The 22,922-nt window shown below is 40.9% G+C and overlaps 2 protein-coding genes across 3 annotated transcripts; one reads left to right on the top strand and one right to left on the bottom strand.

Moving 5' to 3' along the window:
- Positions 1-4,097: 4,097 nt before the first annotated feature.
- mtfp1 (mitochondrial fission process 1) lies at positions 4,098-16,106 on the bottom strand. The gene is made up of 4 exons (XM_046374905.1): positions 15,954-16,106; positions 7,057-7,184; positions 6,618-6,850; positions 4,098-6,474 (listed from the first exon to the last, which is right to left on the bottom strand). Exons 1-4 carry the CDS (start codon positions 16,021-16,023, stop codon positions 6,405-6,407), a joined length of 501 nt encoding a protein of 166 aa, XP_046230861.1. The 5' UTR covers positions 16,024-16,106; the 3' UTR covers positions 4,098-6,404.
- A 741-nt stretch (positions 16,107-16,847) lies between these two features.
- Positions 16,848-22,513, top strand: lman2la (lectin, mannose-binding 2-like a). Of its 2 annotated transcripts, XM_046374898.1 has the most exons (9): positions 16,849-17,057; positions 17,452-17,570; positions 17,973-18,090; positions 18,178-18,260; positions 18,359-18,391; positions 19,077-19,238; positions 19,865-19,979; positions 20,654-20,776; positions 20,912-22,513. In XM_046374898.1, exons 1-9 carry the CDS (start codon positions 16,868-16,870, stop codon positions 21,052-21,054), a joined length of 1,086 nt encoding a protein of 361 aa, XP_046230854.1. In that variant the 5' UTR covers positions 16,849-16,867; the 3' UTR covers positions 21,055-22,513. The 2 variants fall into 2 exon arrangements, with proteins under 2 accessions (XP_046230855.1, XP_046230854.1); XM_046374899.1 differs by lacking the exon at positions 18,359-18,391 and having other exon boundaries at positions 16,848-17,057.
- Positions 22,514-22,922: the final 409 nt, after the last annotated feature.

Below are 22,922 nucleotides of genomic sequence, written 5' to 3'. Positions count from 1 at the left end.
CAGGAAGTCAAAGTTTCCACTTACCCTGTGAAATAGCTCAACAAACACAGGGTGGAATGACACTAAATTTTGGCATTTGCTGTTCCCAGAGGATGAATCTGGCAATCTTTTAGTGGGCCCTTCAATTTATCTCTAGCACCATGATGTGAGTGAGGTATCTGAGCAAATACTGGAAGGAATCCTATGAAATTCGTCACACACATTCATGCTCCCCTCGGGATGAATCTTAATAACTTTTGTGCAACCTTCATTTTTCATCTTGTGCCACCATCAGGTAAACAGGTCAGGTCGAATAGCAGCATGTTAACATGTTAAACTGAGCTGGTAAACGTTTTACCTGCTAACGATTGTAGTGTCATTGTGAGCATGTTAGCATTGTGACATTAGGATTTAGCTCAAAGTATCCCTTTGCCTAAGCACCTCAAACAGCAGCTAGCACAGGTGTAAACTCTGACGGGGAGTAATCTATCATCTTCTCTCCAACCACACATGTATTTTTCATACCTGGTTATCCTGTCAGGTGCAGGGCTGGTTCAGTTCAGCTCCCTGCGACCATGGTGGGATAGGTCCTGGAGGCCAGAACTTGTCCCAGCATGCACTAGGAAAGAGGTCCCTCCATTCCCCGGTAACTTACTGGTACATCTGCCATTGCCAGTTTTTCTCTTGGCCAAGGACCTCTGCACCCAACGCCACCATTAACCTGCAGTATTAATGACAGCTATTGCTGTACCTTATATTCAACAGCTGCAGATGAATGGAAGGTATTCAACTGCCCTCCGTTTAAAAGTTAAAAGCCAAACTCCTCCGCTTTGTACTTATATGGACCTTAAAGTTCAAGCAAGAAAAAATGATTACAACCGACTTTAAGGCATGACATGACTTTCTTTGTGTTATTTAATCTAACAGACTCATAATGCATACAGATTGTATCTGAACAATTAATCTCAATATAACCTTGTTACAAAACAGTGTCTATATTTGATTTGATGTATTAGACAGACTTTTTTCCTTTTATTGGAGCCATCATTATTTTCAGTAATAGACATAATCCAGTTTTGTGTTAGCTTACAGGAAGAAAACCTGATTACATTTTATTATATTGCGGCAAATATATCACTCATTCTTAATTGTTCTAATTATATTAAGCACCGTAATGTAATTTCACACATTTTGCAAATTATGACTTGTGCACAGTTTATGGATTTTGTATCTGAATCTTGTCTGAAATGTACACATTGATAACTGCAGTGTAACCAAGGGTGACAGATATTTGTTTGGTTGTCCTCAGCAAAGGCTTGTTTTGTCTTTTCTGCATTTGGCTGTATGGATATCAGTGTAGGTTGTGGGGGTGGAGGCAATAGAAAGCCTGGGAATTCCTTGAAAAAAAAGCTGAGAGATGAGTGAGAAGGAGAGAGGGAGGTCTTTTGGCCACTTGTGGCCTTCACAACCCAGGCACAAATCATAGAGGGACATGGCAATCTGAGTGACAGATGAACAATGCTCCCATTTTCCAACCCCCTGTGAACAGGCCCATCCATCATGGGAGAGGAGATTAATTCAATTCATCAGCTTTTTGTCTCCTTGGGCCCCCTAATGCCACCTGATATTGCTCAAGGGGGGCTTATAAAATGTTTGTGGACTTGATCTGGGCCCGCTTGTTTGACACTGAATTAAAACATTACTCTTTACTCTTAGCAGTACACTTGTTTTGCCAACAGCCTTCCTGCCAATTCTGCCATAATTCTGATCAAGATTAATTATCATGAAGAGTAAAAAGCTTGCCAAAGGCAGCGAACACTAACATAAACTGGAGTTTACGAAGCGAGGAGAGCTTTTATGCGAGGTGGCTGGTGGTTACAGAGGAAAATGAAGGTCCTGTAAATGTTTCATATAAAAGCTTTTAATGAAAAAGCTCAATCAATAGTGCATGGATTCAACTTTTGTTCATATTTTCTCAGAATATACAGGCAACGTTAGGCCTATTAGCATGAAACTGTGAATTGCTATTAACACAATGAGTGATCTATATAAATTCGCACAGTAAGTTTAGCTAATTAAAACAATGTGTGCATTGCTAAAAAGCTACACGAACATAGAAAAATAAATGTGGCAACTGGCCCGAGATCCACCGCTTATTATATTTCAACATCTAATCTTTTTCAAAGTTGTGGTCTAAAATGAATAAATACATAAAGGAAGTTTAACTGAGGTTGGTGTCATGAAATTTATGGTGATAATCACAGATGTGTGAGCCAGCCCAGGGTGCTAATTTATTGGTACTAACTAAAAAGTATAACCTTAGTGTATAGTGGAATACAGGTTTTCAAGTGAGCATACATGGAGTCCTGCCAAGGCGCACGGCCCAAACACAATGTTAGTGGTGACCTCTAGTGGTCATTATGATGAATGAATAAAAGATTTGCCTGAAGTAAAGAGCAGTGGTTTATAGAAAATCAAAATCTTATTCCCCACTTTCATAAAATACACTATTTAAACTTTCCCTTGACTTGAGCTTTCAGCATTCATTGTTTCATAAGCTTTGGCTGAAGAACCAAGAGTATGGAAAGTAAGGAAATGAGTGTGTCTGACTGGCACCACCACTGGGTACAGACCAACCAATATCTGTAGTCACCAGGTGGCACACAGTCCAAACCAAATAATAACTGCCACATCTGGATAAAGCAGTTTGACTGGTAAACTTGTAAAGGCATCCACACATTTTACTAATGTAGAGGGTAATCACTTCAGGGGTTGGATTTGCTGTACCATTTCAAAGACAAAGAGAAGCTGCTGACAGCTGAATTACTAATATTAGACAAGCCCACTGACATAATAAACTTCAAAAAAAAAAAAAAAAAAAAAAAAAAAAAAAAAAAAGTACAAACTCAAATTGAGACTTAAAGAATGGTCTCGATACACTCATTTTATTTTAAGCATAATCCTCTTTCTGAGGCTTATAGTGAATCCTGCCTCCCCTCCAGACACACATGTAATAGGCCATGCTCAGTGATCCCACTATTGATACCAGCAGGATGGCCACTACCAGCACGATTTTCCACACTGCCGATTCCTCTTCTTCTGGATCTAACAGGAGCAAAAACACAAAGCTCTCGGTGGATGTAGTCTGAAGTAGGCATAGACGATGATTGAGACAGTTTTCTGTGCTACTGTTACCAGCCCACCTTGTTCTTTCATCACCAATGGCTCTGTAGTGGTCGGAGAGTTCTGGTGCTCTGTAACCACTTCAACAACTTCTGATGGACTAGGCCATATGCTCTCCTCCACCATTAGTCCATCGGTGTCTTCATACTGTGGGTTGTCATCATCTATAATCCACTGGCCCTGGATGTATCGAGGGATGTCTGTAAATGCCCATATGTCAGGAGCACAGAGGATGGCAGTGGAACAAGTGCAGCAATCTCAGCAAGATCCATCACAAATAGAATTCAACCAAACCATCAGCCAACATTACAATTTTCTTCCTACCTGACTGAACAGTTGATGCCACCAAAAGCACCACTAAAAGATTAATGACAAACATGACTCTGCCTAGCAGTGTTTGGGTTTCTGTAGCCTTTTATGTAGGAACTTCATCTGTAGTATTGGCATCAGCTGTGGTCTCATGACTCAATCAAGACAAATTATGGCAACTGAGCTCCTAAATCACCTGCTCTGATGTTCTTTTGAGTGCTTCCATTTCATTGGTTAAAGCATTGAATTACATCTCTTTCACCTGAAAGTGAAGGTAAGTTACTCAGGAAGTAGAGACTGCGCCTGCACAAACAGCAAACTATTATGCTGCCACTTGAAATTCCACTGTGGAAATGTGTTCTTAGTTTCTCATGCAGACCGCATCCAGAAAATGCTGCAATATTTAGCAGAAAACTGAGCTGTTAATCATTAATTTCCAAAGCAAAATGGTTCTGCATGACTTGCAGTCAATATTTGTATTGTAAAGGATGATAACTGCAGGAATGTAAGAATGTAAGAAAGACTTGACATGTAACTGTGCTACCATTCATCAATGAAACAGTCCAACAGTATTTTCTAGTGTGATTGGTGATGACTGTAAGAAAAAAAAAAAAAAAGACACAAGCTTGTCATTACATAATTTATTTCACTTTGTTCCAAAAGTTGTTTTCTGGTTTCAGTACTTGTTTTCAGAGTTGAAAAATAATCTCCCCCTTATGAACTACAGCAGACAGAACAAAGTTTTAGGTTTGACCTTTTCTTTCTATCAGTTAAGGCTGAAAATGTGACTCATTAAACCCTCTTCAGAACACATCAGAAAAAAGTAAACCGTTTCCATTTGCAGCATGCAACAATAAAAATACAGTGAAGTTCTGTGTGCAATCTGAAAAGTTAAAATTGAACATTGAAATGAAAAAAATGTTCACTCTGGATGCACCAATATGCTTTTAATCCAGTGTAGACGATTTCACGTGTCACAGCGGGTAAAGCAAAGGTATAATTAATAACATTAATTATGTGTGCATCAACTGTCATGTTATGATGCACCATTAATCACTGGCACGTCGACTCTGACACCTTTTCTTCTTACGGCTGTGCTTTTCCTGCTGTGATGAGTCAGACGGTCTGTGTGAAAAGGCCAACAACCTTCACACTTTAAGGTGCACTATGAGCCTACTTTACTGTAAGGTAAAAGTAAACTCCTGTGCTTCAGTGAGCAAACACATCCAACCCTGCACACATGGCAGTCTGGAGCAGACGTGTTTTGTCAAACAATTAAAATGGCCTTGTGACCTAATCAGATTATTAAGTACTGCTGAAAGGTGTTACATCGCTACCCAGTACCAGCGAGAAGTAACAAGATAATTGGTGCACCCCATGTTTACACAATCTTTTCATTCAGCATGGTTAACCACATCCTTCATAGCAAAAGAGAATATGGTGTGACACATTAAACAAACATTATTGCTAAAATGGTACACTGGTGTATGCGGACACAACAAATGGCAACAATAGCCATTCCCCATACAGTGTGTTCCTCTTTGTCTTAGTGACAGCTCATCCAAAATTTCAAGCTACATTTTGTATTAGATTTCCCTTCTTATTTTACAACATTTTATCATTATGTAACTGCATATGTTCAATAGCAGAACAATCCCACAGCCAGCTTCCCTTGCATAGTTCAGCATGAGACAGGAGTTGGCTCCTCAAAGAAAAACATTGGGTGTAATAAATGGATATACAGTATCTGTTGTGAAATAATCCCTTAAACTCTTGTATGCATAGGTATGGCACTGACCTCCACAAGCATCCCATAAGTTCAACACTAAATTTAACTTAATGATTAGATAGAAATCTCTACTCCTCTGCAACAAGGAGGGAAACTGTACACCCAAAGTTTAAAGCTTGCTTTTAGGAGTATGATATTTCAGAGTCTGATCATGCCATGATGTCAAGGATTAATCTGGAACCAGGTGGAGTCAAAGCAGCTTGACTCCAGATGCTGGAAAGACCATTTAAAATTAATTACAGATGTCTGAAGTTTGTACAGCTGATATTTCCAGACTAACGTTACAGTACTGCATACTGACACTAATTGAAAACAGTTAAGATATTGGCAAGAAATAATTGAAATCCTTGTGAGGTACAACTTGTTGTATTCTAAGTTTAAAAGGACCATATATTACACTATATGGAATAATAGAGACTGTAACCATGGTGTAAAAAATTATCCCAGTGCAAACTTGGCTCCCATGGCCACCAATAAGGTAAAGTGAAACAAAACATTTGTTCTAGGTAACAGACACATTTGTTTTTCAGAAACAAACAAACAAAAAAACTGTCAAAAACTAATTTTAAATAAGTAATGAATAAGAGGGTCATCATGACAAACTGGCTTCTTTTGGCCTGTCTTTACAGCACCACTGAATATGGCTTATAAACACAGTGAGTGTGAATTTGTATTTGAATCTCCTTGACATCTGGACATGAGGTGGCCCACAGCCCACAACTCTAAGCCATGAGGGCAACCTTGGAGGCTTTCTCAGTAAGCAAGGTCACAGGAATACAACAGCATGCCGTATCCCTGCCACAGAATACTCTGACTGTGGCAAGTTGAACATTTAAACATTTTTCATACTGTTAGATTCCTGTTGAAAAGTTTTTGGTGTCACTACCAAGATTGCCCTGAGAGGATAAAGTTAAGGATTCACAAGGGAATATTTCAAAGAAAGATTTCACTTTGAATAACTTACCTTACTTATATAAATTTTGTATTATATGTACTTTTTTTTTACTAACTCTACAATCTTGCTCCATGAAACCCTTCTTCACACATCTTTTGTGCTTCACAGTGGTGGATAATCAGCACAGGTCTGCATAGCCTGGACTGGTCTCTACCCAGGAGGGGACAATTTATCCTGCATGATCCCTTCTTATTTGTGCTTCTCCCCCTCACTGCTGTAGACCTTCCGAAGGCTCGAGTCCAGAAGGAAATCCACTGACCTACGGGGTGCAGAAAGTGGAAACACTGGTGTTGGGAGCATAATACAGCATTTCTGAGTCCATTTCATAAAAGCACAAGTGATCTATGATTTACGTACACATAATCTACCTGTATAAAAAGAAACAAATACTCTTATGCCAACCTGTCTATAGGAGTAATGATGAAGGGGATTGTAGAGAGGCCTATAGCTGTGGTGGTCCACTTGCGGACAGGCAGGGGCCATTTGGTGGTTCTGCCCAGCAGGTATAGCGACGCAGCACACACACGGTTAATGGTGAAGCCCGGGATGATCACAGACGCCAGGGCCTGCCACACAAATGTGTCTACCACTGCAACCGCTACCCGTGTTGTCTTCCCTGGGTTGTCCCCGTGGGCCTTGAGGGACAGACGGAGGATCAGGAATTTAGGGTAGTCACAGCAGGTTTTCACAAATTAACAGAATCACTCATTGATAGTCTGGACTTGAATTTCTTGTTTCCCCACATCTCCACATTAGGAACCAGAGATCTGTGATGAAGTTGACCTAATAATAATAATAATGGACCAACATAACAGAACACATCCAAATGGTAATATCTCACCACAGCTGCTTTCTTCCCTTTGTCCACAGCATCAGCAGTAACGTACGCAGTGGCCACAGCATAGCTGCCCCACACCAAACTCACTGGCACCAGAGCGCGAAAAGCCTCCCCAACCTCATTGGCATAACCTGTGGGCATACATGCAGATAAGACTTTAACCTTCTCAGTCACCTCTTAGTTAACCATCCAACTAACAGGAATATATTTATTTAAAAAATAAATAAATAAATAAATGAAACTTGGTGCCATTCTGAGCAATGGAGCAATACAATAAGTATTCAACAGCTCAGTTTTGACACAGTCCAGTTTTGCAGCAGTTTTTAATGTGAAACTGTAGTGTCTCCAGATTACAACATATGTATCCTGAAACATACAAGAGGGTGATAAAACTCGACATGGTGAGTGATATTTGGAGAACTGTGCAATACCCGTTCCACAAGGCCTGAATGATTCACCCTCGACTGGTTAACAGCCAGAGTCCCCACTTTGCCGTGTTTTTTTCAGTTCTGTGTTTCAAGTTACGTTTCCTCTGTCACAGGAGGTCACCACAATCCTTGGACTGATGTTCGTTTAATGGTGCACAGATTTTGAAATGTATGGGGGGAGAAGAGCACCGGTTTGCACTGAGTTGAGAGGTATCAGTAATGAGAGAGAAAAAGACACAGTATTTATATCTCTACAATGATTAAAATAATGTTTAATGCAGTATTTGGTGCAACGGACTCTCATGGAGGAGCTTACTGGAAACAGGACGCAGCAGTTTTTCCTTATTTTGCTTTATGAGTTTCACTGAAATACTGCCTTTAGTAAAAAATGCAGAAGTGAATCATGCTCCAACAACTTCCTTAAGAGAGCAAATCATATGACAGTCTGCTTTTTTTTTTAAATCCAGCTGTCTCCAAGCAGCAGACAAAGAGCATATCAAAACCTTCAAACTAAAACACTAACCGTCAGCCACCTTGGAGGACTGAGCAATACCCCAACAATGATTATAAACTCCCGACTCGGACTCAATTCTCCCATAGTAGTTTTATTAAAACTACACCTGCTTACCACACCCAACCTCTTTACGTATGTGAATGCTCTGAAACTTTCTTTATCAGCAGTTAATTTTCTAAAGTAACATTAAAAAAAACTCAACACAAAATGTCACGATTGCTGAGATTCCTGTCTCTCATTCTGCACCCATCATAAATAAAACAGTGAAAGTGAAGTGGTACAGTAAAAAAAAAAAAAACCCCAAAAAAATCAATGCATTCTTTATGTTTTCATTAAAAAATGAAAACCTTCCTGCTATGACAAATCAAAATGTCTGCTGGGAAAAATGGCTGGCAAAGAGAACAAGACCATTTTATGAAAATCGTTCTTAGCTCAAGGCTGCTTTGTTTAATACTGTAGCAATGAAAATGCCAGCAAAGTAACAGTAGTGCTGAATCTGAAGCTCCACAAGCACTGTGAGCAGAATGTGACAAGGAGCGATGCTGGTATAATAAAACATAATAACAAGGAACGCCCTGATAAGATTATCTTCGAGCAAAGCACTTGGTTAATAATAAAAAAATGCCATGTCCTGGCATGACAGGCTGGTGTTGACTTCTGACCTGTGAGCAGAAGGTCCAGTTTATCATTCGTGATTCATTATTTACCCGGAAACCAGCAAGGCATGAAGGATGTGTAGAGCCAGGGAAACAGAAGGGATGAGGAATGAAAGAGAGAACATGGTGAGGGCAAGGTGTGAAGGCTTGGATGAGTAGCAATAAAAGAGGAATTCAAAAGTGTCCAGTAACAATGGCTGTCAGACAGGAAAGGAGAAAAATAAAGATAACAATCATATCCAGGCTCAGCTTGTCATGGCTGCTTGATGGGTTAGTGCATCACCTCAAAAAAGCAGCTATCTGCAAGGACATCAGCCCATTATATCTTGTCCATGTGCAACTAGCCTGCTGTACTTCTCTACCAAATAACTGGTCCAAACAGGACACTTTAGGGTGGTGGGCCAATTAATACATCATATTCAGGTGGTCAAAATGTTTGCGTCTATAAATAAGTGATCAGTGCTTAAATGAGAGGGACGAAGCCCTCATGACTGACATCTAATTGCTGCAATAACATACATTTTTTTCTACAAAAGGCCATTTTCTGGATTGTCCTGCTCTGGGGAATCCAGTACTGGGAATTTCACACAAGGTAAGAAGTGAGAAAATACAACATGCAGAGTATTACATTAATAGAAAACATTAAACATACACTGTAAATAATTACCATGATTTCACAATATTCAGCGGTAAAATTTCACACTAAATTGCCGTATTGTCACTTTACAGGATTTAACTTTAATGTTCACAGTATGAGACTGTACTTTCAAAGTTTACTATAAAAACAGTGCCATCACAGTAAACTATTGTATTATTTGTTGTTTTAATTATTACCAGGATTTCACAGTATTTTATTGTGTTAATTCACCGCAAAATACTGTATCACAGGCCGTTTCCTTTACAGCGAGGCAGAAGTCTGACCATCATGGCGGTCATAAGTGGAGTCAGTAGCATGAAAACATTTACACGATTAAAAGGTTTCTTGTTGACCAAAAATGTGTTCATCAACACAGATTGTTGTTTCAACGTGATGTGAATGTAATCGAGGCTAATAGACCATCGTAGATTGCCATCTAAGCATTCGGTTTTTTAGCTAGCTGCCTGCTATTAGTTAGCTAACTAGCTATGTCTCCAATCCATTTAAAGTATGCGGAAGTGGGCCATCATCAGGGAAACAATGAATAATTAAATGATTTAGGGCGACTTTGTTGTGACCATGATTCTTGGCAACGAATATTGAAGATTATATGACAGACTAAGATAATGACTTTGATTATTACAAAGATCCAAGACCCTGATGTCTTTGCGTGGTGTCCCAGGCAAAAACACAGCAAATTACCTGAACCGCACTGAATTGTGGGACCTGCCGCCGTTTATTTCAAATATTAACTGTTGGCAGTACACGGACTTGAAGCTACCCGCCTGGAGGAGAACAAGACAGAAATTATTGTGAAGGTAATTTCCCCTCGTTTTCAACCTTTGCATTCACTCCGTATTGACATTTTAAACAAGTGTGATGATCGTCATATTCATTATTGTTTATTCTCTGGCCCTTTGTTTCTACACAGTCACACCAAGTGACACCCACCACCTCACCGAAGTGGCAACCACACGGAGGATTAACACGGTCAGTTGGTTTCATTAACTGTTTGTGTGAGCTAAAGGGACGTTTTGTGTAACGGTAGAGTGAATCTTTGCTCCACATTTTGATTTGAGGCTGTGGCTGCGGTAACGTTAGCAAGTTAGATAGTTGGTTTAACACGGTACAAAACGTTTCCCTTTCATGTGTAAAATTCTCAGTAGCACGTAGGCATTTCTTTATAAACGGCTTGTAACCACGGTGTCGCGGTGTAATTTACAAAAACGGATAAATGCCATTTTGGAAAAAAATGGGTTGAGGCTTTTGTTGTGGGATGTGTCTAGCTCTAAAGTGTAGTCCAGGCAGCTCAGTGTGTGAACGTGAGTGAGCTAGTGTGCGTGGCCGAGGCGCGCTGCTGAAAACGACCCGCAGAGAAAAAGAGTAAGGTGTGTGTTGCGGTGGAGGGAAGAGACGGCGACCGGGGCAGATAGTGAGCGAAACGTGCTACATGTAATCGTGCAGTCTGAAAATAAAGCCCAACTCTTCGGCAGAAACGGTCTGTTGATTGTGTGCCACCACCTTAACGAGAGTGGAGTTAAGTTTAGGGGGTTAACCCTGAAGGAAAAGCCACCTTCGGCCCTACGTCCCCCGACCACGGTTAGGAGACCGAAGCAGGAATCGTTAACAGGTGTAATTTACTCTTTGCATAGCGCTGTTTTCAAAGCCCAAATCCGTTGCAATAAACGTAGTGTAATAACCGATATCTCCTGTTGAAAACTCGGTCAAACTTTGGTTTGCAGCCATCCTAATAGAAATATAAAGCATACTTTGTTGAGCTGTAGTTCAAAGTGTCTGTCTTACAATTGGAGCCAAAGCCAGTGTGACACACAGTGTGTATAGAGTCTAAATGTCATGGGAGTGGAACAAATGTATGGCTAAATCACTATTTTCATAGTACAGTTGAAACTCGTTAAATGGCATATTTATTTTTAAGTTATTGAGATGACTCCTATCCTTGATTAATGAACAGAAGTATTGCAACTAGAAACAAACTAAGATGTGAATTGTTTGTCTTGGTGGTGGCACTCTAAGGGTCCCCACTATTATAATAAATCAAGCTCCATCCTGTACATTGCTGTAATCAATTTGTCTGTCACTCTCTCCTGTCTTAAAGAACATGAATTGCGAAGACATAAAGGAAGCAATCTTGACATATCTACCTGACCTGTCTGCTCAAACTTACACCCTTACTTACATATCCCTTACATCCCTGCTGGAGTTGTTGGAAGAGCTTGGTGTTGAGAGTAGAGCAGACCTTCAAACCTCCATCATGCTTGAGACTGATGTAAGTTGTTAAAAAGATAAATAAGCATTTTGTGATCACATAAGTAAGCACAAATTATGCTGCAACAGATGTATGATACACATACCTTATTTTACAGCCATGTGCCACTTCTGCTGATATACAAAGGACACAGGAGCTGCCAAGCACCCCCTGCTTGATTGTACAAGGTACTGTTTTTGTATGAAAAATGTGAAAACTGTTAATGTTTTCTAAATGATTATAAATTCCTTCCATATGTTTACTTACTTTAACTGGCTGACTGGTGTTTTGAACATTGTTTTGCTCAGTTTAGTGTCAATCTTCAATCTCCATCTCTTCTGATTCTAAACTTTTCTGAATGAAGCTTAATCTCACTGACGCATTCAGCATTCCACGTCTTTATGACAGCACACATCTGCTCATTTCAGGTGACCTGATGAAGCCAAGGGCGTGGATGTTGTCGATTGAGGAACAAGTGGTGATGGGACCACACAGCAACATCTTGAACGGATTGGCTGCGCTTTTTGCCAGTTTCTACAATCTGAATCTTCAGTACCCTGAAGACAGTTCCTGCACTTTGGAGTTTATTCAGAGGTACAGTATAGTAATTTCAAAATTAGCATTTTATTGGATCCTCAGTTGACACCCCTTTTCACTCAAAAATATAAATCTAACACACACACCCTTTCCAAGTCTCTCTCTCTCTCTCTCTCTCTCTCTCTCTCTCTCTCTCTCTGACTATCAAACACCTTCACCTGCTTCCTCTGGTTCTTCCTCTGGTTCTGTGTCTGTGACTCAGACTCTGACCTCTCACTGTCCTCATCCTCATCAAGGTTCACATTGTTTGTTATCTTTAACTTATCCAAGACTTTGATACCAGATAAAAAAATCTCTACCCCCAGAGTACATATTATATTGAAAATCAGCTATTTTCAGTTATTAAAACAGATATAAACAACAGGTGATAGATCCTTTAAGGGTATAAGTGTATGCATTTTTTGCACACAGTATATTTTTGACCTTGGAAGAATTGTAAAACCATATTTTGACAAGTAACATAAAATTAAACTTCCCAGCCAAAGGTGATTCAGTAAAAAATATAGCCAAAAAACAAGTGAAAATTTCCCTCAATGGACAAAAATGTCCAGAGGGTTGAAGTAACATAAAAGATCACCTGATATTAATACTATTTTTGTTGATTTACAGATGCTTCCTGGGTATCAATCCAGAAACTGGATCCAAGACAAAGAGGAAGCGTGGAGGCATCAACGCACATGTACCGTAAGCACTCTAATTCGCAAACTGGTAGATTTTGAGTGGCAGGCAATGTAGAAGGAATTTTTTTTTTTAACAACTTGAGAGTATCCCAAAATGTTGAACTATTCATACATGCCTGAGTTGTAGTGGTTGTACTGTTGTACATTTTTGCACATTTTAAATCGTACATTTTTAAAGCAGTTTGTAAAGGATGTCCCATTTGTCATGACCCCTCGATTCCATTTGCAGCCATTTTGATTTCATGTACCGTATTTTCACGACGAAAAGGCGCACCGTACGAAAAGGCGCAGTCTCAGTTATGTGTGCAATTATTGTATTTAACACACAGATAAGGCGCACCTGAAGATAGGGCGCGGGTTTTATATACACGTTTTATATACCGTACACGTCCGCCCCTGTGTGTATTCATATACTACGTACGCCCGCCTGACAACACACACGTGCATATTTAAAAATAGATCGGGAGCAAAACTGAGTTTGGTTGTGCTTTATTTAAGTATTAATTACAACACTAAAACAAGCACATTACCGGTAACAGTCACTCAAACCCATTGAAGTCCTCATCCTCTGTGTCGGAATTGAACAGCTGCGCTAAATCACACATGGCAGGTTCACGTTCCTCAGAGTCAGAGTCCGTGCCGTGCGGCTCCCCAGAAATGATGCCGGCTTTAGCAAAAGCTCGAACAACAGTGCCAGCAGACACGTTAGCCCAAGCAGCTACAATCCAGTCACAAACTGTGGCGTAACTCGCCCGGCGCTGCCTTCCAGTCTTTGTGAAACTGTGGTCTCCTTCGGTCATCCACCGCTCCCACGCCGCTCGCAGCCTCACTTTGAACGGCCGGTTCACGCCGATGTCCAGCGGTTGGAGTTCCTTCGTCAGACCTCCCGGAATCACAGCAAGCGTAGCGTTCATCTGCTTCACTTGCTTTTTGACGTCGGCGGTGAGATGGGCACGCATGGAATCACAAACCAGCAGCGATTGTGATGTGTGGAAAAAACCACCCGGTCTCCGTACGTACACCTGCCTCAGCCAATCCTTCATCATTTCCTCGTCCATCCAGCCCTTTTCGTTTGCCTTAATAATGACGCCTGCTGGAAACGTCTCTTTAGGCAAAGTCTTTCTCTTAAAAATCACCATCGGCGGCAGTTTCTGTCCGTTGGCATGGCAGCCGAGCACAACGGTAAACGAAGCCTTTTCGTACCCCGTTGTGCGTATCGCTACCGTGCTGGTTCCCTTCCTTTCCACCGTGTGACTCACCGGGATGTCGAACGTCAGCGGCACCTCGTCCATGTTGGTGATGTGGCTCGGCTGGATGTTTTTGTCGGCGATGTGTCTGCTGCAGAAAGAGCGGAAGTTCGCCAGCTTCTCACAATAATCCGCCGGACGCTGCTGCGCTACCGTCGTCCTGCTCCGGATGGAGAAAAGGCACCGCTTCATGAACCGGAAGCACCAAGACGGACCTCCGTGGAAATGTTGAATTTTCATTTCCTCCGCTAACTTTACTGCTCTAAGCCGAATGGTGACCGTCGAAACGCTCCTCCCACCCGCTCTTTGCTCGACGATCCATTGCTCCAGTCTTTCCTCCAGCTCTGGCCACCTTGCCTTGTGTCCGCGGAAACTCAGCTGCGTTTTTTTCACCTGTCGCAGCTCGTTCTCCAGCTTCCTCCACTTGCGAACCATTGATTCGTTAATTTTATATTCTCTGGCAGCGGCTCGATTCCCGTGTTCCTCGGCGTAGCTGATAGCCTTCAGCTTAAACTGAGCTTCGTAAGCGTGTCTCTTTGCCATTTTCAGGGTTGTTAAGACAGCAATGTTCTGCATAAAGCACATACCTGTTCTTTTATACACAAATCACGCACCCATGTTCTCTATCACGTCCGCAGAATCATGGTTCTCACCTACGTCCGCACACAGATAGGGCGCTCTGGACGATAGGGCGCGCTGCACATTTTGAAAAAAATCTAAGACGTTTATATGCGCCTTATAGTCGTGAAAATACGGTAAGAGCCAAAAAAAAATTCTATTTCCTGTGAGTGGTTTTACTGTTGCACATTTTGACAGTTGCACCATTTTGCTGTTGGATATTTTCTACTTTTATATGTTGTTTATGCTGGGGGCATGTTTACCCAGGAAACCGCCTATGTTTGCACTTTGCACTTATCGTAAGTTTGATTAAAAAGTGAAAACAAATCATCATTTTGTTCTGTTTTTCTTTTTTGAGCATAAAGCGAGAGGGTGCAGTAAAATTTCAATTAAAAATGGATTTTACAATATATTACGTTGTTAATTAAATTGTAAATTTACAGTAAATTATTGGTTAATAATTGCAAATGTAAATATTTTCACAGCAGTTTACTGCTACTACTACTACTTATTTCACAGTTTACAGTAAGTCCACAGCTAATTACTGCTATATCACGGCAATTCCTTGGGCATGGCAACCATGAATTTACAGTAAAGTGTGTTGTTTTATCGTAAATTACTGTGAGCAAAACGCTTAGGATTTTAAAGTAGTGATAAACTGTCACTGATGGCCAATGTAAGCTGTGGACGAGGAGATTAAAGTATATTCCCCGGGGGATACAGCCCGCAGCGTGGGAACTGCTGCAGTAAGCGTGCCCTTCATCTTTCCTTCCTCTACATGTCCTTCTCAGTTAAAGGCTCACTGTTACACCCAGTGTTAAAAACGGACCTGACGTTTCATTCAAAGAAGAACACCGATGAAACCTGTACATGCCCTCGGGCGTTTCTCAGTGGCTTTGAGTCACTGCCTCAACTTGCTGAACAACTGCCTTTTTACAACCAGGGCTGAGATAAGTCACAGAGAGAACTTTGAGTTGAGGCAATAGGTGGAGGATAAATACGTTATGGAAACGAATGACGAACAACGAAAACGTCCCGTGGTGACAAAATGTCCTTCAACACCCAAGTTTGTTATAAATAGCATTTAACAGAGTTGTCGGCCAGCTACGCTAACCTTCAGCTAGCAAGTATACAGCTCCAGGGTCATAGGAGCTTCCATGCCGCGTTGTCTCTGATGCTATAGTTAACATTATCGTTCATTTGTTACGGTCTGACCAGGACTGAGCCAGCACAATTGGAATATATGACAATACATACCTAGGAAACGGACCCAGGTGTCGCGATAAATGTCGACCGTTTTGCTTGTTTTTTCTTCAATGGAATCCATTACTTGGTTGGTTTACTCCATCCCCCTCGTACTGTACTGAAGTGTATATGGACAGAGTGCCGAGAGTACGAAAGCCAACAGATGCAGGGGCAGCGAAGGGGGCGTGGTCTATGGCCGTGATTGGACCAATAGGACGTTGGTTCTGCGTCTTTCTACTTTTTCTCTCGATTTACTGGCGGATCGCAAACAAGTTAAAGGTGTATATCGCCACCTGCCGTACAACATTGTGTAACAGTATGTCATCTTACGATATTTCTTTTAACTCTAGAAGAGACCGTGTGGCTCTTAAAAAGTAAAGACTGCTTTCCTCAACCCTTTACACGCTCTCCCTCTGTTGTCACGTAACCTTTCTCTTTTCGCATTTCCCCCTTGGCAAACATAGTGTAATTTAATTTTGTTATTTTTGTTAGGGCGATTTCGTCCATTCTCTTTCTTTCTCTCGGGGTACCAGTGTATAATCCTTTTCCACGTCAAAAATCCTGACCACCACAGGGAAATACACATCACATCTGTTGTTCGTATAACGTGAAAATACTTGAAAGTAGGTGTAATATGAATGTTCGATGAATCTACAGAATGGATACCTACTAACTATCAGGATTGGAATTATAAAATTGTCATAATATGGCACATTATTGCTCTGATACAGTTTCACACGTCCAAATTTACAAGTTAATTGATTCATTTTCTTGCCTTAGACATGTCAAACGCGATCGGAAAGCGCAACCAATAAAAAGCGTGCAAGCTGAGTGACAATCAAACGGACCAATGGTGATGACCATGCACTGCAGTGAACCAATGGGAAGGAAGCTGACGATTTTCGTGGGATGAGTTTTGACCTACGATGGCTGCCGTCGGCAGGAATCATCATCACAGGGAGTCCAAAATACCAGTTAAACGGAAAATAATGGGTTTTAAAACACACTGTATATTCGCTTTTCTTATTTTATCTACAAGCCGGTGTTTTGCGGACGATGATCACGAGATGGAAGAGTTTCTGAAGCGGGAGTATTCCCTTTCCAAGCCTTACCAAGGTAACGCTCCCCGTTGGACAGCCCTTTGGGTCTGACGGTAGTATTGATTCCCATGGACAGGCGAAAGATGTTTCCAGAAAAAAAGCATGTATTGGCCACATTATAGCTTTGTTTGAGCTTTGTTATTCCTAAAAAATGGCTTGATTTGGCTTTTAGCTTTCTTCAGATGTTGCAAATGCTGCTCCAAAGTTTAAGCCATATATAACATATTTAATACCATATACATTGTGCTTGATTAAAGATCTTTGCTCGACTGCTTTGTTCACCTTTTTTTAGTCACACTTGTGTTTTGCTCAGTAACAGATCGGTGCAGTTTCTGTCATCAGACATGCTCAATGAGCTCTAACTGCTGTGTCAGCTTGGTTCATGATGATGGTACCATTTGTGTACTCAGGCGTGGGCTCCTTAGGCTCCTCCCACTGGGAGCTGATGGGGGATGCTATGGTAACCACCGAGCAGGTGCGCCTCACACCTGACATGCAGAGCAGACAGGGGGCAGTATGGAGCCGCATTGTGAGTATACATATATGCACAGGTGGACTGTTGCTTTACTGTCTTGTGATATGCCAGTGCTGGATTTCAGACATCAAGGTAACACTAATGCAGCCATAACACAACAAGCCCTGCAACAAATAATGCCTATAAACTCTAGCTTTTGTTAAAACTGTTTTGTCACTTTGGAAGTTGTTGTTTCTGATGCTGCTGAACTGTATTGCAGTTGTATTTTCACAAAAGAAAAACAAACAATGTGAAAACAAAACCAGACTTAAGTGTAAGACTACTTACAATTTTGCTATAACCTTGAGTTATAACAGAATTGTTGGATTTGCTCTTATTTTTTCTCTCATGCATTTATTGCCTATTTGTTGGATTAAGGGGAAGGAATGGCTTCATTTCACCTGTGTGTGTTTGTAGCCTTGCCATCTGAAGGACTGGGAGATGCAGGTGCACTTTAAGGTTCATGGGCAAGGAAAGAAGAACCTGAACGGTGATGGTTTGGCCATTTGGTACACTAAGGAGCGTATGCAGAAAGGTAAACGTTGTAGGACATATTATTAACCTATTGCATAAGAGAATACATTTTTTATATATAACACTGTATCCTTTTATTCCATTACAGGTCCTGTATTTGGAAATATGGACAACTTCACTGGCTTGGGTGTGTTTGTGGACACGTATCCCAATGAGGAGAAACATCTGGAGGTATGCACTGCTTTAATCTCGTAGAGATGAGAAGTCCCCTTTCAAATTTGTGTAAAAGAGCTGTCTTTGTGTTCTTTTGTGCAACCGTTTGGAGACAGGCACAGAAGAAAAGATATACTCCCCGCACACAGGTAACCTGCTTTTGGAATGTTTGATGCTAAACCCTGTGTCTGACCTCATCATCCAGTCTCCACTGGTCATCAAGCATGCTTCTCTGATTGCAAGCGCCCTCATCTTTGAAACAGCCTGTTTGTTTTATCTTGTCCCTGCATGATCACCGTGTGGTCTTAATCAGAGTAGCATTCAAAGTATTTTAATATCGACCATTCAAGACATAAAGCCTATAAATAAATGTGACACCCAAGTGAAACAGTCATTGTAAATATTTAAATATCAATATTAAAATTTATAAATAATGAACAGCAAAAGTGAAGATTCTTCTTATCAGGTTTTAGTATGATGTTGGCATTTCTACAGTCCGGTTTTATGTGTTTTGACATAAGCAGCAATGATGGTGGTCATAAATGACGAAAGGTACATTATGTTTCAGATAGAGATCCTGCACTGTTGACTGTGGAAACAGATTCTTGTTCAAATGTTTCTGCATGATTCCAGGATGTGATTGATATTTGTTTATTTCAGATATGTTTAAAAAAAAACAAACCCCAAAACGGCTTGGCAGCAAAGTGCAAGCAGCCCAGTAGAAATCTACTTACTGACCAGTAAAAAAACAGGAACAGGAACTGTGTATGATGTGGGATTAATTTAAATCAAGTCAGTTTCCTCCTTCCTCTCGTTTTCTCCTGCATCCACAAGAGGATCTTCCCCTTTGTTCTTGCCATGGTTGGGAATGGCAGCATCAGCTATGACCACGAGCGGGACGGTCGGCCCACAGAACTGGGCGGCTGCAACGCCATGGTGCGCAACCTGAAGCACGACACCTTCCTTTTCATCCGATACATCCGCCGCAGGCTCACGGTGAGAGACGCGCTCTCGGTCTTCAGTTATCCACAGCAATAACACTGCTTTGAACACGCAGACACTTCCTCATGTCCTCGACTGTCCAACCTGTTATTACCTGGGTTTGAGTCGCTAATGATTATTTAAAGTGTAGGTTGGCTGAGTATGCGTCCTGTTTACAGCTGTACTAACAAAGTAAAATAATTTGAGTACAGTACAGACACAGACAGAAGTAGACAGCAAACAGTTGAAGGCTTTGGTAAATGTTGGTACAAAGTGAACACTGAACAAAGTGGCTCTTTTTCTATATGTGCATGGGGAAAAAGAATGGCTGACTTGTGTAATAATTTCTATCAGTAGAACGAAGATTGGAATAAATGAAAACAAAAGGCCTAAGAGTATAAGCAGCATATCTGTAAATGATATCCCCCTTTTGTGTCTGTGGTGTCTGTTCCAAGAGGTGCATTCCCTGCATAATTTTCTTCTTGTTTATACTTTGGAGATTCCAGAAAGAGATTGCAGGTTTTACTCACAAATTCATCATCCTGCCTCAGGAAAGAGAATTTAGAATCAAATGTCATTTTTTTAATACTCTGCGACCCCATAAAAGTCACTGAAGCTTCATGATCACCTCCATTATCCAGGTGATGATAGACATTGATGGCCAACATGAGTGGAGGGACTGCCTGGACATACCCGGGGTGCGGCTTCCCCAAGGATATTATTTTGGAGCTTCAGCCATCACAGGTGACCTCTCAGGTAAACAGCTTTCACCTTCTCAAACAGGTGTGTGTGTAAAATAATCAACATCATACTACTATTCTAGCCTTTGGCAGATCTCAAATGCCATTTCAATAGACTTGGCTTGAGTTAAAATTTAACAGTTTAAACAAAGAGAGATCCACCGATAATTCAGGCATACATAAATGATCACAATTAAGAAAAAAATGTACCAATTTGTGATTGCAAATAGACAAAAGTATCCACCCACCTCTTTATGGGGCCACTTTTCAGGGTTTGGGCTCGGCCCCTTATTTCCAGTGAAGGGAAAGCTTAATGCTTCAGCATACCAAGACATTTTGGACAATGCTATGAGGGAAGGCCCTCTTCTATTCCAGCATGACTGTGCCCCACTGTGGAGGAACTTGACTGGCCTGCACAGAGTCCTGACATCAAAATCCATTGAACACTTTTGGGATAAATTAGAGCAGAGATTGTGAGACATGTCTTTTTGTCCAACATCAGTGTCTGACCTTAATATTCCTCTACTGCTTGAATGAGCAAAAATTTCCACAAACTATGGGAAGCTGTCTATGTATGTAGAATGCAATGTCATTGAAGTCCCCATCTGTGGTCAGATGTCCCAATACTTTTGTCTATATAGTGCATTTAAGTGCAACATTGTGTGTGTGTTTTTTTTTCTAAATTAACAGATAACCATGACATAATTTCCCTGAAACTTTACCAACTGACGGTGTTGCGGAGTCCAAAGGAGGAGGAAGATGATGAAGAGGAGATAACCATACCAAGTGTGGATAACATTGAACTGCTCCGATGTAAGACGCACTTACACTGTCGCTCTGTACCACTCTGTCCTTCTCTGTCTTTGTGCTGCTTGTCATCCCTCCATCTTGCTGCCTACCTCCAGCCTGCTCTTTAACTCTCTGACTGTCATCCTCTCTGTCCTCTAGCGGGCCAAACTGAAGAAGGGATGAGTGGAATAGCTATTTTCTTCACCGTGCTCTTCTCCATGCTGGGTTGCGTCTTCCTCATCGTCATTGACTTGGTGGTTTACAGCCACTGGAACGAGAGCCGACGCAAGCGTTTCTACTGAGAAAGAACGGGGGATGGAAAGACGGAGACTGTGGTAACTACTGAGGTCCGTGGACCCATCTGCACTGAGATGACAGTGAGACGCTGCTGTCAGCCAGCAGGGTGCAGTAGATTGTTTCATCCTGTGGACAACACCAGTTTGGCAGGAGATGCATCACCTGCTATGAAAAGCCATTTTCTACCTTTGCCATTTGGTAGTCATGAAGCAGTAGGAGGACTTTATTTAACTCTTTGCCCTCAGCCCCCTGCCTGACACACATGAACTCGGCCTTAACATCCCCACCTCAGCAGACGTGCAGTGTCACATGTCACACTTCTTATGAGCAGCTACATTTTGTTTTTTCTTGTTCTTTGCTGCATTTGTATGAGATTCTTTAACATATTTCTCGTTATTTTCAGTCCAATTGGTGTTGATTTTCATGGCGGTGGTAAATATAAATATGTAAGTATACCGTTTGTTCTTACTCATGATCCACCTGCACACCTGAAACACTAAGCAAACAGCGGGAAAAGCCGGTGATGCCATCTCACCTGTAGCCCCTTGCTAAGTAAAGATGCATCTGTGCTCTTCTTTGCATTAGAAATAGACTTCTGAGTGCTTTGTACGCCATCGTTTGGACTGTGGGTGTACTGCTCTACTGTATAATCTCATCATGTAGTTGTAGTAAGCATGACATTCATTGAGTTGAATTTTTTAGGGAACTGTCCACCAAATCGCAAACCTTTTTTCTGCATTTACGTAAAACATGTCATGAAAAGATTTTAATGTTTCAATTTATTTTATTTTTTTTAACAATCTCACAAAATGTTAATTAATATTTGGCACTGTTCTATTCCCCAGATTTTTTACATATATTTGAGAAAATGGAAAGTTGTTTTTTTTCTTTTTTTTTTTTTAATCAGTTTAGAGCAAATTCTTTACATTTTATTTATATACAGTTTATTTATTTATTTATATACAGTTTAATGTCATAAACAGACTTTGCACCAAAGGGACTTAAGATAATTTTAATGACCACTAACTTATTGGAATTTAATTTTCCTTTTGCTGACACTTTTTCTTTGAATACCAAATACTAAACTTATCTTTTGTGTTATGTAAAAACAAAGTCTCTGTATTTATGTTGACTGTGTTATAAAGTGCATGAACTGAACAAACATGGAGCTGATTCGGCCTCGGCCTCGGCCCCCGCCCCCAGCATCTGTTTCATGGCCAGCTGTGACTCAACCCCAACTTATTGTTTATATTCCAGAAATGCTTCCAGGCATTCACGTCTACATCATTTGTCTTTTATGCGGTCCTTTGTTTTCAATCACGCAACGTGTCAGGTCCTTCTCATTTCTTGTTGCCACTTTGATAACCGCCCTACCTTACTTGTATTCCCTTGTTGCCTTTTGTATGAAAATCGTGTGCCTCCTGTATCCATTCAGTGACCCTGAAATTACATTTGGTGTTGTTATGTCGCTTCCCTGTCTTGATCTATTTGCACTGCGTCATTCAAGGCCAAAAAAGACGTACGCTGATATTATGACCTCTGGGTGTGGTGTTGGCTCATGTGTATGGCAACAACATGCAGATAATACTATTTTTGACCATAGTTCTACATTAAAAAGTGATATCCTAATGTTTCTGAGGCACAGATAGAAAGCTGAGGTCTGATAAACAGCACACTATGGGAAAGCCATCAACTTTTTAAGCTTTCAGTTTGTGAGCAATGACAGGTTGTGTTTTATCCTAATCAAGGTGAAGCACTCAAGAAAGCTTTTTTCCCCAGCTTTAGAATCGTGTAAAACAGCATAACAGGATCCTGCAAAATACAAACGTGAAATTGAAAGGATGAAATCTAAAGTATTTAAGGCCAAGAAACA

Source organism: Scatophagus argus, chromosome 20 (genome assembly GCF_020382885.2).
Source record: "Scatophagus argus isolate fScaArg1 chromosome 20, fScaArg1.pri, whole genome shotgun sequence".
Lineage (NCBI taxonomy): Eukaryota > Metazoa > Chordata > Actinopteri > Scatophagidae > Scatophagus > Scatophagus argus.
The sequence above is the reverse complement of the archived record's forward strand: the minus strand, read 5'-3'. Positions and strand labels throughout refer to the sequence as shown.